The sequence below is a fragment of the Trachemys scripta genome, chromosome 7 (genome assembly GCF_013100865.1).
Source record: "Trachemys scripta elegans isolate TJP31775 chromosome 7, CAS_Tse_1.0, whole genome shotgun sequence".
Classification (NCBI taxonomy): Eukaryota; Metazoa; Chordata; order Testudines; family Emydidae; genus Trachemys; species Trachemys scripta.
The window spans coordinates 1,734,146-1,751,039 of NC_048304.1; the positions used below are offsets into that span (position 1 = coordinate 1,734,146).

Here is a 16,894-nt window from a genome sequence, read left to right on the forward strand (position 1 = left end):
TCTATATGCATCCGAAGAAGTGGGCTGTAGTCCACGAAAGCTTATGCTCTAATAAATTTGTTAGTCTCTAAGGTGCCACAAGTACTCCTGTTCTTCTTTTTGCGGATACAGACTAACACGGCTGTTACTCTGAAACTTGTCATTATGCAAGGCACTGCATTTAGCCGTATGGAATGGAAATCCATATATGTTCCACTCTATATGCATCCGAAGAAGTGGGCTGTAGTCCACGAAAGCTTATGCTCTAATAAATTTGTTAGTCTCTAAGGTGCCACAAGTACTCCTGTTCTTCTTTTTACAGAAGAAAGTAATCTGTTTAACAGGGTGTTACCATATTACAGAGTGAGCATCATTACAACACCTATAATATGTTGTTTCTAGTGATTTTATTAAGTTGAGTGAAATCTCAGTGTATGCGTTTAACAGACCAGGCATGTCTGTCAAATGTTAATATTCAGAAACATTGAACAGGTCTGGGGCGGGGGAGGGGGCTGATGGATGTACTTTGAGTATTGAATAAAATGTAAACAAATATCTAAGTAGCTATTTTGCTGGCTACGTAATTGGTGTGTTAAGTTTTCCATAACTACAACCTCCCATATTTTTTGAACCATTCTTCTGTGATTGGACTATTTTTCCTTTCTCTAGTGAGAGGCTACTAATAGCCAAGCAGCTACTAGCAGATAAGGGATTAATTCTTCATTTCCTCTTGGAAGCCACAGGAGGATTACCAAAGGATCATTTGGTAATAAATTTCCAACAATTTGTGATATTGGATTACAGATGGCATCCCAATACTCTGTTATGACTGGACATGTCCACTATATATGCATAAAATCTCCTCTTTCACCACAACTTTTCCAACATTTATCCCCATTAATCTCTGTTATTTTTTAATGTGACTGATGTGAGGTATCATTGAAACAGTATCTTCAAGAAATTTTCTTGTATTGTGCTACAAACTAAGATCACTGGTCTTCTTTTCCGGATCAGACCCCCTTGGAGTAATTTGTCTATCAGCATCCTTGTCCCCAGCATGTCATAAATAGAGACTTTTTTGTTAGGAAAGCTGTCTGCAAAGATTGATATCAATTAGTTATATTTTTTGTTTGTGTTCTAATTGAGTAGACACCATCGCTTTATTAAAGTTTGTTTTCTGTATAAAACAGGTTTTCTGGAAAATCAAGAAACATAATGCCTGACTTGAAAGTACTGGTACCAAGGCAGAGTGGACCCAGTTAAAGTTAGTTTTGATCTTTAAATAAGTTAGAAAAGTTTCTTTATTGAATAACTGGCCAACCATGTATATTCTATCACTCTCCCAATCTTTTGAAGCTCTGGAGTTCACAATTTGCGTTAAGATCTGGCTTATTAGCAGTGGGTGCCATTGGAAACAGAAAAGAATTTATCTTTTCTCTAGTTCTATCCCAACCTCATAGAGTAGCGTTCGATAAAGACTGTGTGTAAATTTGTGGAGGGCATGATTTTTTTTTAATTAATCTGTTGTAGCCTTGTGACATTTTCACTGCCACAATTTTCTTGTTCCATAAAGGGCCAGTGTTTGCCTGGGTAAGAGCACCCTCGCTTCACTACTGCTTTGAGCTGGCTGGCACTATAGAATATTTGGAACAGCTAATTTATCCTGTTTAATGGGTCTGTACAAAGTATCTGCACTCACTCTTGGTCTCTTTTTATTCCACATAATTCTAACATCCTGTGTATTCCTGCTAGGGTTTTATCTGGGGTAGATTCATAGAACCATAGGGTTAGAAAGGACCACAAGGGCCATGTAATCCAATCCCCTGCCATTGTCGGTTCCATTGTCCTACTGGTCTTACGGTTCTTTTTTCCTAAAACTTCACAGAATCACATAAGGATTTTGAAACAATAAAGAAGTGCTTGGCAGAGTGTTCATTTTGACTATAGATATTCTTCTCAACCAAGACACTGCATACTTTCCTCAGCCTTCCAGATCTTGGTTTATTTGCTGAAGTAGTAGTTTGACATTTAAATCATAGAGCTCTTCTAGGTTGTTTGAGATTTGAATTCCCAGGTATCTTATATAATTTGTTGCCCATTTGTACCCAAATGTTTCTGGAGGAGTGACTTTTCAGAGTCTAGCAAATTAATAACTAGCATTTCAGATTTTGCATAATTTTCTTTAAATCCAGACACCTTCCCAAATTCCTGGATTTCTTTAGCAACTCATTTTAGGTAAATATTTGATTTATATCAAAATATTACATAATTTGCATGTATTGATATTTTCTGATATATTCTTGCAAGTTTTGTTCCTGTGATGGATTCATTGTTCCTTATCCTCTGTGCAAAAGGCTCTAGGGGCAGTGCAAAAAGTAGAGGAGGCATTGGTCATCTCTGCCTGGTCCCTCTTTGTAGTTCTGATAGGGGAGATTTCACCCTATTAATTTGCACAGTTGCTTTTGGGTTGGTGTAAAGAGCAGTTATCCATATAAGGAACTGGGGGCCAAAGTCCAGGATAGGACTTGAAACAGAAAGCTTCACTCTATTCTGTCAAAGGCTTTCTCTGAGTCTAGTGATAACAAAAAAAACTTTTTTTAAATCTAGCATTATGGATGATTTCAGCTACTCTCCAAATATTGTCTTACATTTGTCTATCCTTAATGAATCCAGTTTCATCTGGATTTATATAAGTTGGGAGCGTAGACTGCAGTCAGCTCGCTAGTATTTTTGCTATAGTCTTTGCTGTGATGCAGCTCCTATAGGCCCATATAAGGTAAGTTCTTTTGTGTCCTGAGGGAAAACAACCACAACAGCGTCTTTCATAGGCTGTAGAAGTTTTTCCCTTAACAGAATAGTGTTGAAGATATCTCTCAAGGGACCCACTAAGACGTCTATTTTACTAACCTGTCAAAAAATTATTCTTTGGGTAAATATAACTTTGCATGACTGGAGTACACATAATTGGCCAAATTCATCTCTTGTTTAACTCCAGTGATTTCAGTTGAGTTGAACCAAAGTAAATGTAGGCCCAGTACATCAATTGTTCTGTTTAAATAGGTCTTCTAAAAGGCATAAGTTAGCTACCAAAACAATCATAATCAAAGACTAAGAAGCCAGTGTCCTTTGGATCACTTCTTGCAAGAATCAGAGTAAATTTTGGAGTAAAACCAATCCAGGTTCCTAGCAAAAATCCTTAATATGCTGCAGATCTGAACACTCTTGCCTGTGGAAAACTAACTTGCATTATGTCCCCACATCTAAAGCCATAGGGGAACAAAATATAAGTTCTGTTATGGGAGAGAATCCTGCAAAAAATGTGATCGTTTCACTAATGCAGTTGTGTTTCACAATATCTTGTGAGTGAGTTTGTAGAATCTTAAAATGCTGTAATGTATTGGCGATGTGCATCAGCTATGCTACTACTTCTTATTAAAAAGGAGTTGGAGTTGGTGAGCATGCACAGTATTTTAACCTCCTATGGCTGTTTACATTTTAGATTTCAGGATCCAACTATACTTGTTCACATTATCAACAAGCTTGAAGATTTTTTTTAAAGGCTCTGCTTCCTACCCCCCAAAATAAGGCACCGTTGAGCTTTAGGCGTTAAAGCATTTATAGCCACAATGCTTACATTTTTCTGACTTCTGTTATTTAGACACACATACTTTAAATATGTGGTTAAAACAAACAGCTTTCAGGCTGAGACTGTCTTCTCAGTTTAAATACCGGGCGGGTTTAAGATGAGAAAATAAGAGATTTCTGATGAAAAGTCAGACAGCACTTCTAATATAGTGGTGCTTACAGATACTGCTGTAATGAGTCATTGTAAAACTAGTGTAGTAAATTTTAAAATGCATTAAGCAGCACAAACGCTGGATTAGGTGTGTTCATGAGTTGCATTTTGGAAATTTGTTGTGGTTTAAATGTAAAGTTAGCGTATCTGATAGTGGACAGAAATTACAGTGAAAGTCAATTGTCAGTGGTTTTAAGGATAACAAATATAGGAAAGAAGTTCAGCATTCATATAAGACCCTTAAATGGAACAGTGATAGAGACTGTGATGGTTAAATATGGTGCTGTTATGTACATAGATTTAGTGAACCATATCTTCAGCTGATGTAGGTCAGCATGTCTGTATCAAAGGAACTATATCAGTTTACACTTGCTGAGAGTCTGGCGTTGAACCCATAGCAGTGGATTAAGCTGTTTAGGCTTGAACTACAAATCAGCATTTTTGTCAGAAAATGCAATGCAAGCAAACCCTGGAGATACTAAATATTAAAATAAAATTGAATTGTTAATGTCAAAATATTAAAATAACTCAAATATTCCTCTTCAGGATATGAAAATCCATATGCCTTACTACTTACTGTCCAGAACAAAAGGTGAATGAACCAGTCTTTTTCCAATGACTAATGTTAATCGGTTTTTTTAACCTTCCAGGAGCAGCTGTCTCAGGTTCTCGACGCCATGTTTGAGAGGAAAGTTAAACCTCAGGAACATGTCATTGACCAAGGAGATGATGGAGACAACTTTTATGTCGTTGAGAGGTAGGAAAATGAGCCATTGACTTGTATGAGTTCTATGGAGATAAAAATCTAGAACTCATAATTTCTGTTCCATTTGAATCATTCTGGAAATAGTAGGGAATTCCTATAGACTTAGCACCTCATGCGGCTTTTGTTTTTCTAATTTTTTTCATTCGTTAGGGATTTTTATAAACATCTTTCCTCTATTATTCGGCCTAATCTTCTGTACTAGGTAGCTATTTTAAGGTACCCAGTTGTCAGTCAATCAGTCTATCTATTCTCTTCCAGATCAATGGGTTCTGTATATCTGTGTAATTGAGATTCTCCCTTTCATATGTATAAAATACCTATATATATATATATATATATATATATATATATATATATATATATATTTATTTATTTATTTATTTTTACCTTTTTATAATAAAGGCATTCAGAGAAACTCTGGTGTATCAGTGTTTCCTCTTATAAGCATCTCCTAATGACAGTTCTATTGATGAACACCTACTTAATTCTTCTGCAGATATGAAGAATATACGTTTGTGGCTCCTATAAAACTGTGATGTTAATAAGAATAATCTTAAATAATGTAAGGATAAGTGGTTGTGGGAACAGGATCTTGATTCAGCCACACATGTTGATTCATGTAATTATCAGATGCTCCTCTTTCAAATAATGGCACCATTAAATAGACACTAAAGATTTCAAAGCATTTCCTTAAGACAGTGCATTTCCTTTGGATTGTCATTTATGATATTTTTAGGGAGCTTACAAAGCACTTTTACGTTAGCTTCTGGTAACCTAGTTAATTCAGCCAAATTCCTATTTTGATTAGCTTATGTTCTACAAATAGGCTGTCAGCTATAAAACACTTTATACTGAAAGCTAGCTGGCTGCAGAAGATTTAAGGCTGTAGAGTTTGTGCCACATGTCGTGTCCGTCCCCCGTCCCCCCCCCCCCCCCCCCGAGGATATGACGGTAGTTGGTACTTTACTGCTGTCACAACTGTGGGCAAAACCGGTCAGGTCAAAAAGACAATATATTGAGAATAAGTGAATCAAGCCTGATAAGTAGTATTGTATGACAGTTGAGACCTGATTTGGAAATGCAGGCTCAGCAGTGTCTGCTGTACTGTTGGTTCCACAAATCATCATCTTTGAACATCTAACATTATCTATATTATTTTATTGTATCTATTTTCCATGTCCAAAAGCATTTTTCCCTAAAGATACCACATTGATTGGATTTCTACTCCTGGGTCACGCACTTCTAGCTTGAGTTAGGTGGAAATTCCTTTGTTTTCTAAGGATTTTAGCTCTTTAAGCCATCAGTAGGTGTCTTGTACACAGAGCAATTGCTGGTGCCCTAGTGTTCTTGAGAACCTTTCCTTACAGTTCCTTTCTGATCATGGTCGACAAAGGAGCTCCCTATTTGAACTGTAACTATTGTGGCAGATCTCCACCTGCTTGGAGATGTTAGGCACAGGCCTTTCTCAAAGCCTTCTGGCTCTGGTGTAGAGCAGTAAATTCCACCATCAATGCCTTAGAGGCTTGGGTTTTTAGGTCCACTTTGCTTCAGAGGCACTAAGATGACTCTTTGAGGTTCCCTGGATGCAGGGCAAATTAGGAATATAGGACTGGGACTGGAAGAGGAGACCTTCTGGGTCATTGAGTCTAGCCCCCTGCTATTGCAGGCAACCTTGGCATATTTTCCCATTCACAGATTTATCAAGCTCCATCTTAAAACTAGTTTTGAGTATTTGCCCCTACTATTCCTATTGGAAGGCTGTTCCAGATCTTCATTCCTCTGATGGTTAGAATCCTTCTTCTAATTTCCATCGTAAATTTATTCATGGCCAGTTTTTACCCATTTGTTCTTGTGCCAACATTGTACTTTAGCTTAAATAGCTCTTCTCCCTGACGTATTTATAGAGAGCAATCAGATCCTTTCCTCTCTCAGCTTTTGTTTTGTTAGGCCAAACAAGCTATAGTCTTTTACTTTCCTCTTGGAAGATATGCTCTCCGTTCCCCTGATCATCCAAATAACCCTTCTCTGCACCTGTTCCAGTTTGAGTTCATCTTATTTAAATGTGGATGACTAGAATTATACACAATATTTCAGATTAGGTTTTAGCAGTGCCTGTATAATAGCATTAGTACTTCCCTTTCTCTACTGAAAATACTTCACCTGATGTATCGTAGGATCACATTTGTCTTTTTCACAGCGACATTGCATTGGTGGCTCCTAGTCCTCCAACGATCAATTAATTAGTCCAGGTTTTTCTCCTCTGTCATTTCCAACTGATGAGCCTCCCTCCCCCCAGTTTATAGCAGAAATTTTTCTTTTTAGTCCCTAAATGCATGACCTTGCACTATATGCTAATGCATTTCATCCCATTTCTGTTACGCCAGTCCTCAGGGTCATCCAATTCTTCCTGCATAATAATTCTATTCTCCTTTGTATTGACAGTGTCTCCCAAATTTGTATCATCAGCAGATTCCATTATCACACTTCTGTGTTTTGCATCAAGGTCATTAATTAAAATGTTAAATAAGATTGGTCCCAAGACCAATCCTTGATGAACTCTATTAACAATCTCTCTCAGACCTGAAAATTTTTCTTTCAACACAGCCCATTGTCCTCTCCCTTTTAGCCAGTTCCTTACCTGCCTTGCAATACTTGTATAAGAGAGTTTCTCCCTCCTTTGCACAGGAGCCGTGACATTAGTTCCCACTCAGTACAGAGGAAGGGGATTTTATTCCAAGTTCTTCCTGGTTCCCAAAAAAGAAGGGCGGGTAGAGGTCAATTCTAGATTTCAGGATGCTTAATACCTTTGTCAAGATACAAAAATTCAAGATGGTAACAATCGCAGCTGTTACTCGATGTGTGGACTGGGAAACTATTTCACAGCCCTTGACCATCGAGATGCAAACTTTCATGTTGTGATACGCCTCTCTCATAAGAGATTCCAATGCTTCATGTAGGTCAGGGAGTCCTCCCTTTCGGACTGTGCCATCCTCGGAGTGGTTACAAAAATTATAGTGGTAGTGACTGCACAGCTTCACCCGGGGAAGGAGTAGTCTTTCCCTATCTCAACATTTGGCTTCCCAGGTGCATTCCTACACTGAAGTGCAAACCACAGTAAAGAGGGCTGAGTTTCTCTTCCTCACGTACTCCATCAGCTCAATACTGCAAAATCCTCCCTCTTACCTTGACAGTTGATAGCGTTCAAAGGGGCCACTCTTGGTGCCTCGACATCCAAAATCTACCTGAGGACAGATTTCTCAGTCTGACTCACTTAATTGCACAAGTCCGGTGGAGACCATAGGTCACTGTGAGATCATGTCTGCAGCTCCTCATGCTCCTTCCAAATAGGCTTATCTGCGCTGCTTCCAAGCCTGCCCAGGACAGTTTATACACAGTCTGAACAAGTAGCTCTCTATTCCCAGCTGTGTAGTAGTATCAGTCCCTCGACTGACTGAAGAGTCCGGACAAGGTTTGCTCAGGGTTCCCTTCAACGATCTTCCTCCCACTGTCACAGTAGTTTTGGCTGCGTCCCTCCTTGGATGGGGAGCTCATCTGCTTCACCTCTCCTCCTGGCTGGCCATCAATCTCCCTCTGATGCCCAGTCTTCTCACTCAGGACTTGGGGAACATTTGTCACCTCCACCTGAACACTCTGTGGTTCAAGGCTTGGTACCTAGATGGCTCTCAGAGTTAAAACTCTCCTCTTCCAGAAAGGTTAAAGAAGTCCTAATCAACAGCAGAAGGGAATCCACACGGAAAATTTACCTTCAGAAAGTCTGTGCACTTACTTTCCTCTGTTTCCTGTCAGCTCTCTCATTTCGGAGGTTCTAGAATACTTTTTCACTCTGAAGATAGGAGGTCTGTCTTTGAGCTCCATTAAAGTCCATGTGGTGGTCATTACAGGATTTCATTCTCCTGTGGAAGGTTTCTTGGCATTTGCTTATCCTGCAACTTCCAGATTCATCAAAGTTTATCAAATCTCTTCCCAAATGACAGAGAACCCACCACAGCTTGAGATTTGAATTTAGTTCTTAATTTTCTGATGAAACCTCCCTTTGAACCACTAACCACTTAGAATTATAGAAATATAGGACTGGAAGGGAGCTCAGTAGGTCATCTACTCCAGTTCACTGCACTGAAGCAAGACTAAATATTATCTAGACTGTCTCTGACAGGTGTTTGTCTAACCTGTTCTTAAAAATCTTGAATGACGCAGATTCCACAACCTTCCTTGGTAATTTCTTCCTGTGCTTCACTACCCATACAGTTCCTAATGTCTAATCTAAATCTCCCTTGCTACAATTTAAGCCCATTACTTTTGGTCCTTGTCCTGTCCTCAATGGATAAGGAGAACAATTTATCACCCTCCTCTTTAAAACAACCTTTTATGTACTTGAAGACTGTTATCATGTTTCCCACCCCTTCAGTCTTCTCCTCTCCAGACTAAACAAACCCAATTTTTTCTCATAGGTCATGTTTTCTAGATCTTTAATCATTTTTGTTGCTGTCCACATCATTCCCAAAGTATGGTGCCCAGAACTGGTCACAGTACTCCAGCTGAGGCCTTATCAGATTTGAGTAGAGTGAAAGAATTACCTTTCTTGTCTTGTTTACAAAACTCCTGCTAACAAATCCCAGAATGATATTCACTCTTTTTGCAACAGTATTACATTGTTGGCTCATATTTAGTTTGTGATCCACTATAACCCCCAGATCCTTTCTGCAATACTCCTTCCTAGGCAGTCAATTCCTATTTTATATTTGTGCAATTGATTATTCCTTCCTATTTGTAGTACTTTGCATTTGTCCTTATTGAATTTCATCCTATTTATTTCACACCGTTTCTTCAGTTTGTCAAGATCATTTTGAATTCTAATCCTGTTCTCCAAGGCTCCTGCAGCCCCTCCCAGCTTGGTATCATCTTCAAACTTTACAAGTATACTCCCTGTGTCATTACCTTAATTATTTGTGAAGATATTGACTAGCACTGAGCTCAAGACAGAGCTCTGCAGGACCCCAGTTGATATGCCCTTCCAGTTTGACTCTGTGAGCCACTGAAAATTACCAGTTGTGCACCCACTGTATATAGTAGGTTCATCTAGGGTACATTTTCCCTGGTTTGCTTATGAGAATGACGTGTAAGACAGTATCAATAGCCTTTCTAGATTTATCACATTTAATTCTTCCCTCCCATTCACAAAGAAGGATATTAAGTTAGTTTGACATGATTTATTCTTGACAAATCCATGTTGACTGTTATTTATCCACCTTATTGTCTTCTAGATACTTACAAATTGATAGTTCGATTATTTGCTCCATTATCTTTCCAAGTACCAAAATTAAGCTGATTGGACAACCCAGGGAATTCTAGACCATATTCCCCTTTTTATAAATAGGCACTATATTTACCCTTTTCTTGCCCTCTGGGATCTCTCCCGTCCTCCATGAGTGCCGAAAGATAATGACTAATGGTTCAGAGATTCATCAGCTGTTCCTTAAATATTCTAGATGTATTTCGTCAGGCTCTGCTGACTTGAAGACATCTAATTTGTCTAAGTAATTCTTAACTTGTTCTTTCCCTATTTTAGCCTCAGATTCTACCTCATTTGCACTGATGTTCATTATGTTAGTGGTCTGATCACTGCTAACCTTTTGGTGAAAACTGAAACACAAAATTTATTTAACACTTCGGCCACAGCTGCGTTTTGTTATTGTCTTTTCGTCCTCATTGAGTAATGGGCCTACTCTGTCATTTAATCTTCCTCTTGCTTCTAATGTATTTGTGTTTTCTGGTTAACCTTTATGTCCCTAGCTAGTTTAATCTCATTTTGTGCCTTGGCCTTTCTAATTTTGTCCCTACATGCTTGTGTTGTTGGTTTTTTAATATATATTCATCATTTATAATTTGATCTAGTTTTTACTTTTTGAATTTTTGGTTATTGAAGATCTACTGGTTAAAGCGAGGGTGCTTTGTTACTGTACTACTTATCTTTCCTGTGCATTGGGATAGTTTGCTCTTGTATCCTTAATAATAATATTTGTATGGTTTTAAACGTCTCCATAAACTGCCTTTCTAGTGGCGCAGTTAACTATGCTTGAAGACTTGGTGAGTTAGGTGATTTGATGGTTATTCCTGTCTTCTACGCTATCTTCTTCAAAGATAAAGTATCCCTCCAACCATACCCAGGTTCCTACCCAAAGTCATCTTCAACTTCTATATCAGTCAGGCTATTCATCTGCCAGTTTTCCACACTAAACCCCATCAGACTAGAGAGGATGCTGCCCATCACACCTTGGATGTTAGGAGAGCATTAGCATATTATTTGGACAGAACTAAACCTTTTAGAGCCTCTCAGAGACTATTTGTATCTATTGCAGACATAGCTAAGTGAACATCAGTGTCTACCCAGAAACTTAAGTGGGTTTCAGGCTGCATCATCTCCTGCTATGGAGCTGCTATTCATCCGATTGCTGCTATCCCTATAATATTCAGTTTCATGTCATGTACTGTCAGTTCTAGCTCCTCCATTTTATTGCCCAGGCTCCTTGCATTAGTGTACAAACATTTGTTGTTTGTCTGACCTTGCCCAATTTCCTAGCTGGATTAGGTATAGTCCTTGCACTAACTGTATCACTCATCTGACTATTGCTCCTATCAATATTGGTGCTTTCTTATTTTTTGGAGTCCTTACGCCTATCCTCTGTTGATGGCCTTAATGCTTCCCTCAATAGGCTTATTGCTCATAGTGTCTCTGTTAACTGCATGTGGCATTGGTAGTTCACTGTTCACTGCTAGAGTGGCCTTCTGTTAGCATACTGAAATTGTGTTTTCTCTTGTCTGTATTCCATATATAATTAAGTAATATGGTTCCAAGGGTCAAAGTACTTTGTAGACATAGTAGGCTATTTCCCTGTTCTTCTGGCTTCAGCCTTAGCTTTCTGGATGAAAGAAGAGTGCCTCAGTTGAGGCCTCAACTGAGACTGCTAACTCTTGGATTGCTTTGAGGTATCTCCTGAAATGTTCTCAAGCCTGACTCAGACATAGTTGGGATTGACCCAGCAAACTAAATTTAATCTTTCGGTCTGAAAGGCTTTGAGGCAGGAATGCCGATTTGTGGGTTTGTTGCAAGCTTTCCCACAGCTGATACACTATAGTTTCTGAGTTGAGGTGTCTGTGCAGGAAGCATCAATATGGTGGCGCTATCTGCAAGTGGTGTTGGCGCAGAGCTGCACCCAGTGCTTGTTTTAGAAATAGCAGAGTTCAAAGATAACTCGTATCCAATGCCAGGGTATGCAGTCATCACTCCTAACTGCTGCTTGACTGATGCTGCCAGCTAGGACTTAACTTAGTGAACTCTATTTGTTCCTAAACATATTTATTAGAGAGTTCCACTTGCTGTTATTTCTGACAATTCTCTTATTTCTAGGTGGCAGTTGACACCCGATGGGAGGTAAATAATATTCTCTCCAGTTTGCTGGTGAAGATTATAGCTTTGCACCCAACATTAAGTCTATATAAAAACTTGATGTGGTGGTTTTTCTGGGGTTCTCTTCCTTGAACAGATTCATTGGCTGTTTTTCCTCTAGAGATCACATCTTTCATAAATTCTCCTTGACCAATGTCTGTTCCAAGGAATGACTCTATTAGGGTATTCCTCAGATGCATAGTTCCTGCTCAGACACTTCCCTTATAACATTAAAATGTAGGAAATCTTTGCCTTTTCATGAAGGTGTAGGTATGGTTCAGAGGTACTGCAATCGACCATCCCTGACAGTTGGTTGGCTTGGTTGCAGTGTAGTGTCTGCTAATGCATATGGGACTCTAGGTATACTTGGTCCCGCCTCAGCACAGCGTGATGGAATAGATGACCTCTGTATCAGAGGCCCATTTGAGGTTCACTACTCTGTCAGAAACTCTTGTCAGGCCTGGCATACACACTGTGTCATGATATTTCTTTAAAAGGTGACAGGTAATATATTGTTTGAAATCTAATAACACTAGGCAAATTATCGATAAACTAGGCAAATACAATTTAGATGGGGCTACTATAAGGTGGGTGCATAACTGGCTGGATAACAATACTCAAAGAGTTGTTATTAATGGTTCCCAATCCTGCTGGAAAGGTGTAATGAGTGGGGTACCGCAGGGGTCTGTTTTGGGACCGGCTCTGTTCCATATCTTCATCAACGACTTAGATATTGGCATAGAAAGTACGCTTATTAAGTTTGCAGATGATACCAAACTGGGAGGGATTGCAACTGCTTTGGAGGACAGGGTCATAATTCAAAATGATCTGGACAAATTGGAGAAATGGTCTGAGTTAAACAGGATGAAGTTTAACAAAGACAAATGCAAAGTGCTCCACTTAGGAAGAAAAAATCAGTTTCACACATACAGAATGGGAAGAGACTGTCTAGGAAGGAGTACGGCAGAAAGGGATCTAGGGGTTATAGTGGACACAAGCTAAATATGAGTCAACAGTGTGACGCTGTTGCAAAAAAAGCAAACATGATTCTGGGATGTATTAACAGGTGTGTTGTGAGCAAGACACGAGAAGTCATTCTTCCGCTCTACTCTGCTCTGGTTAGGCCTCAGCTGGAGTATTGTGTTCAGTTCTGGGCACCGCATTTTAAAAAACATGTGGAGAAATTGGAAAGGGTCCAGAGAAGAGCAACAAGAATGATTAAAGGTCTTGCGAACATGACCTATGAAGGAAGGCTGAAAGAATTGGGTTTGTTTAGTTTGGAAAAGAGAAGACTGAGAGGGGACATGATAGCAGTTTTCAGGTATTTAAAAGGGTGTCATAAGGAGGAGGGAGAAAACTTGTTCACCTTAGCCTCTAAGGATAGAACAAGAAGCAATGGGTTTAAACTGCAGCAAGGGAGGTCTAGGTTGGACATTAGGAAAAAGTTCCTAACTGTCAGGGTGGTTAAACACTGGAATAAATTGCCTAGGGAGGTTGTGGAATCTCCATCTCTGGAGATATTTAAGAGTAGGTTAGATAAATGTCTATCAGGGATGGTCTAGACAGTATTTGGTCCTGCCATGTGGGCAGGGGACTGGACTCTACCTCTCGAGGTCCCTTCCAGTCCTAGAATCTATGAAATCTATGAAACACACTGGTCATTAATGTCACTGAAATGTTTGTAACAACTCTGTATGTGAAATTATGGATACTCTGATATTATGTCCTGGAGACTGTAAACAGACAAAGGTGAGAAAACAGGTTTCTTCCACAGGGAAGGAAAATACGGGCAGCTGCCTTGTCCAGGAAAGACGACTCTAACCTTCTGCCTCTGGGTCAGCCAGTGGCTGACCCTCCTGCGGCATTGTAATGGGGGAGGTGTGACCCTAAGAGCATCCCAGGGCCAGAGGGTAGGGGGCTCCTGAGTATCATGTAATGAGTTTCAGCTGGCCTGACCAATTAGTGTACTCCAACTCAATTAATATTCTTGCATGATGTATGTATGTGGTGTGTATTAAACATTATGGATATATGCTAGAATTATGACTAAAATGTGTTTTAAATCAGGAATGTCAGTGGAAATTGGTAAACAGTCTGCCCTAGACAAAGAAATGTTTGCTTCTCTGACCAGTCTGGTCATCAGAGGGCGAGAATGAGGGGCTATTTACATATTAGGTAACCTAAACTAGCAAGCTAACAACGGGGGGAGGAGACAGCATGGCGTCTATACCCAGGAAGAGAGAGAAGCTTGGCTGTGTTTTACTTTTCAAAGAATACATTGCAGATTTTTGCTGGTCTATAAAAACGGGGTGGAGGCTGAACCTCAAATGATCAGAAATTGAATCTATTGATTGCATACAATATTACTGTATGATAAGTGTGAGCATGGTCTTTTATGAAAGCCTAAAAAAATTAATTAATTAATGGAGATCTCCTATCTCCTAGAACTGGAAGGGACCTTGAAGGGTCATCGAGTCCAGCCCCCTGCCTTCACTAGCAGGACCAAGTACTGATTTTGCCCTAGATCCCTAAGTGGCCCCCTCAAGGACTGAACTCACAACCCTGGGTTTAGCAGGTCAATGCTCAAACCACTGAGCTATCCCTCCCCCCCGTGACACATTGGTGATCAGTATAGTTGTGAATTGTATTTATTAATACTACATAGAGAATTATGAATACTTAATATTATGCTTTACAATCTGTGACCCAAACAAAGGGAGAAACAGGTCTCTCCCAGACAGGAGGGAACATTATAGCTATCTCCCTGTCTCCAAAGAAATTAAGCCAGGTGTGACCAAAACAATGGAAGCCCCATTTATATAGAAATCAGATGGGGAATGAGAAGCCCACAGGAAGGGAGGAACAGCAGGGTCTATGAACTTTGAGAGAGATGCTTTTCAAAGGTTTATTAGACTATAAAGGGAGGGCAGAATAAATGGAATAACCAGAGAAACTCATTTGGACTGCCCAAGTACTTGGAATCCCCGTCCAAAACAGCAAAAGCCCTCTTGGTGTATCTTCTTGTCTTAACTGAAGGAGACACATTCATACTCAAATGTTCATCTCCCTTCTTTCCCCCACTCCCAAATATAGTTTGACAAAATGTCTTTTAAAGAGCCAGGCACCTCAAACATCAGAACTAGCAGCAGTTATTCTAACTGATAAAGCTCCTAAACCCAGTGACATCTGCTAGGCATAGCAAAGTCAGGAAGCCCAAGTAATAATTTCAGAAGAAAGCAGGGAGCCCTGATCAAGACTGACAAAAGGAAGCTTCAAGGAGTTAAAATGCATTGTGAAGGGAGCGGTGCTTTGAAGGCATCTTACATAAAAATAGCTTACAATCAGATAATGGCAAACTGGGCAGAGCATGTGCTCTTTGTACACAAATCAGAGATAGGAAAACTAATTTTTGTACTGGGAAAACATTTGCATCATTTGTATTTGAGCCAGCTGTTGAAAGCACTATTTTATTAGCAGTGCTGTAATTTGGTCTAATGAACAGTATTTTTTCCTTTTTTTCCAGGGGATTGTATGACATTTTTGTAACGAGAGACAGCCAGCCTCGTTGTGTCGGCCGTTATGACAATCACGGCAGTTTTGGGGAACTGGCCTTGATGTACAACACTCCTAGAGCTGCTACCATTGTTGCCACAACAGAAGGAGCCCTTTGGGGACTGGTAAGTGTGGAAAACTATTCTCAGCTGCATCAAGTGTTAAACACTAATTAATGCACCACGTCCGTCAGCCGTTACTTTTTCGCATTGCGTGTCTGTATGCAAATAGCTATTTTATCATAATTTATTATTTCAACCCAGAGTTCATTGTGCACTTCCCTAAAACAATCTGTCAATAAATCATAACTTCAGATCTATTAGTGAGGGTCATTTGATCACTTCAGAGGGGCTACAATGTAAAGCTTTTGCTAGTTAGTCTGTTTTTTCATACTGCAGAGGGATAAAGAGAAGGTAAGGAATACATGTATTTTATATTAGGAGAGCAGCCCCACCCATCTAGGACTGGGGAAGCAAGAATGTTAACTTCCTAGCATCTTCCTCTTTCTCAGGGGAACAGTTGTAGTTCTCTTTCTCGTTAGCCTGTCAAGTAATCTGAAACACTCGCTGTGAGGTTGTAGGAGGAGACACCAAAAGATTTGTTCATCTTCCCAAGGACAAACTGTAGCTTTCATGATGTTCATGTTCCCTGCTTCACATTACTGTGGAAGAGGTCCCAGGGTGAGCACAGCTTAGAGAGTTGTTCCCACCTTTTGGGCTGATAGACAATACTGCTGCTTTTATTTCTGGGTTAGCTTGTTAAATGTGACTTTTAGAAATCAGAGCTTCCTATATCGGGTAGGCAACCTATGGCCTGCGTGCCAAAGGCGGCACGTGAGCTGATTTTCAGCGGCACTCACACTGCCCGGGTCCTGGCCACTGGTCCGGGGGGCTCTGCATTTTAATTTAATTTTAAATGAAGCTTCTTAAACATTTTAAAAACCTTATTTACTTTACATACAGCAATAGTTTAGTTACATATTATAGACTTCTATAAAGAGACCTTCTAAAAACGTTAACATGTATTACTGGCACGCAAAACCTTAAATGAGAGTGAATAAATGAAGACTCGGCACAGCACTTCTGAAAGGTTGCCGACCCCTGTCCTATATGGTCCTTTCCTCTACAGTATTTGTGTAAGGTCTGCCTTCATAGTGCTCTGTAAAATGCTGCTACTCTGAAACCTGTCATAGTGCTCTGTGTTACTCATCTGCTAGGGTTCACGTCATAAAACGACTGTAATACCACAGAAGCCTTTTGAAGGTTGTAGTATAGTACACAGGGCTCCTCAGCAACTATCAGTAAAGGCTGACTGTGCATTATGACCTTGATTATAT

The 16,894-nt window shown here is 39.7% G+C and overlaps 1 protein-coding gene across 1 annotated transcript in view; it reads left to right on the forward strand.

Moving 5' to 3' along the window:
• Nucleotides 1-16,894, forward strand: part of PRKAR2A (protein kinase cAMP-dependent type II regulatory subunit alpha) — a 114,383-nt gene that overhangs the window by 79,011 nt on the left and 18,478 nt on the right. Inside the window, exons 5-6 of the mRNA XM_034775360.1 lie at nucleotides 4,426-4,532; nucleotides 15,530-15,683. Of these exons, the coding sequence (XP_034631251.1) occupies nucleotides 4,426-4,532; nucleotides 15,530-15,683 (261 nt within the window). The remainder of the gene's footprint in view (nucleotides 1-4,425; nucleotides 4,533-15,529; nucleotides 15,684-16,894) is intronic.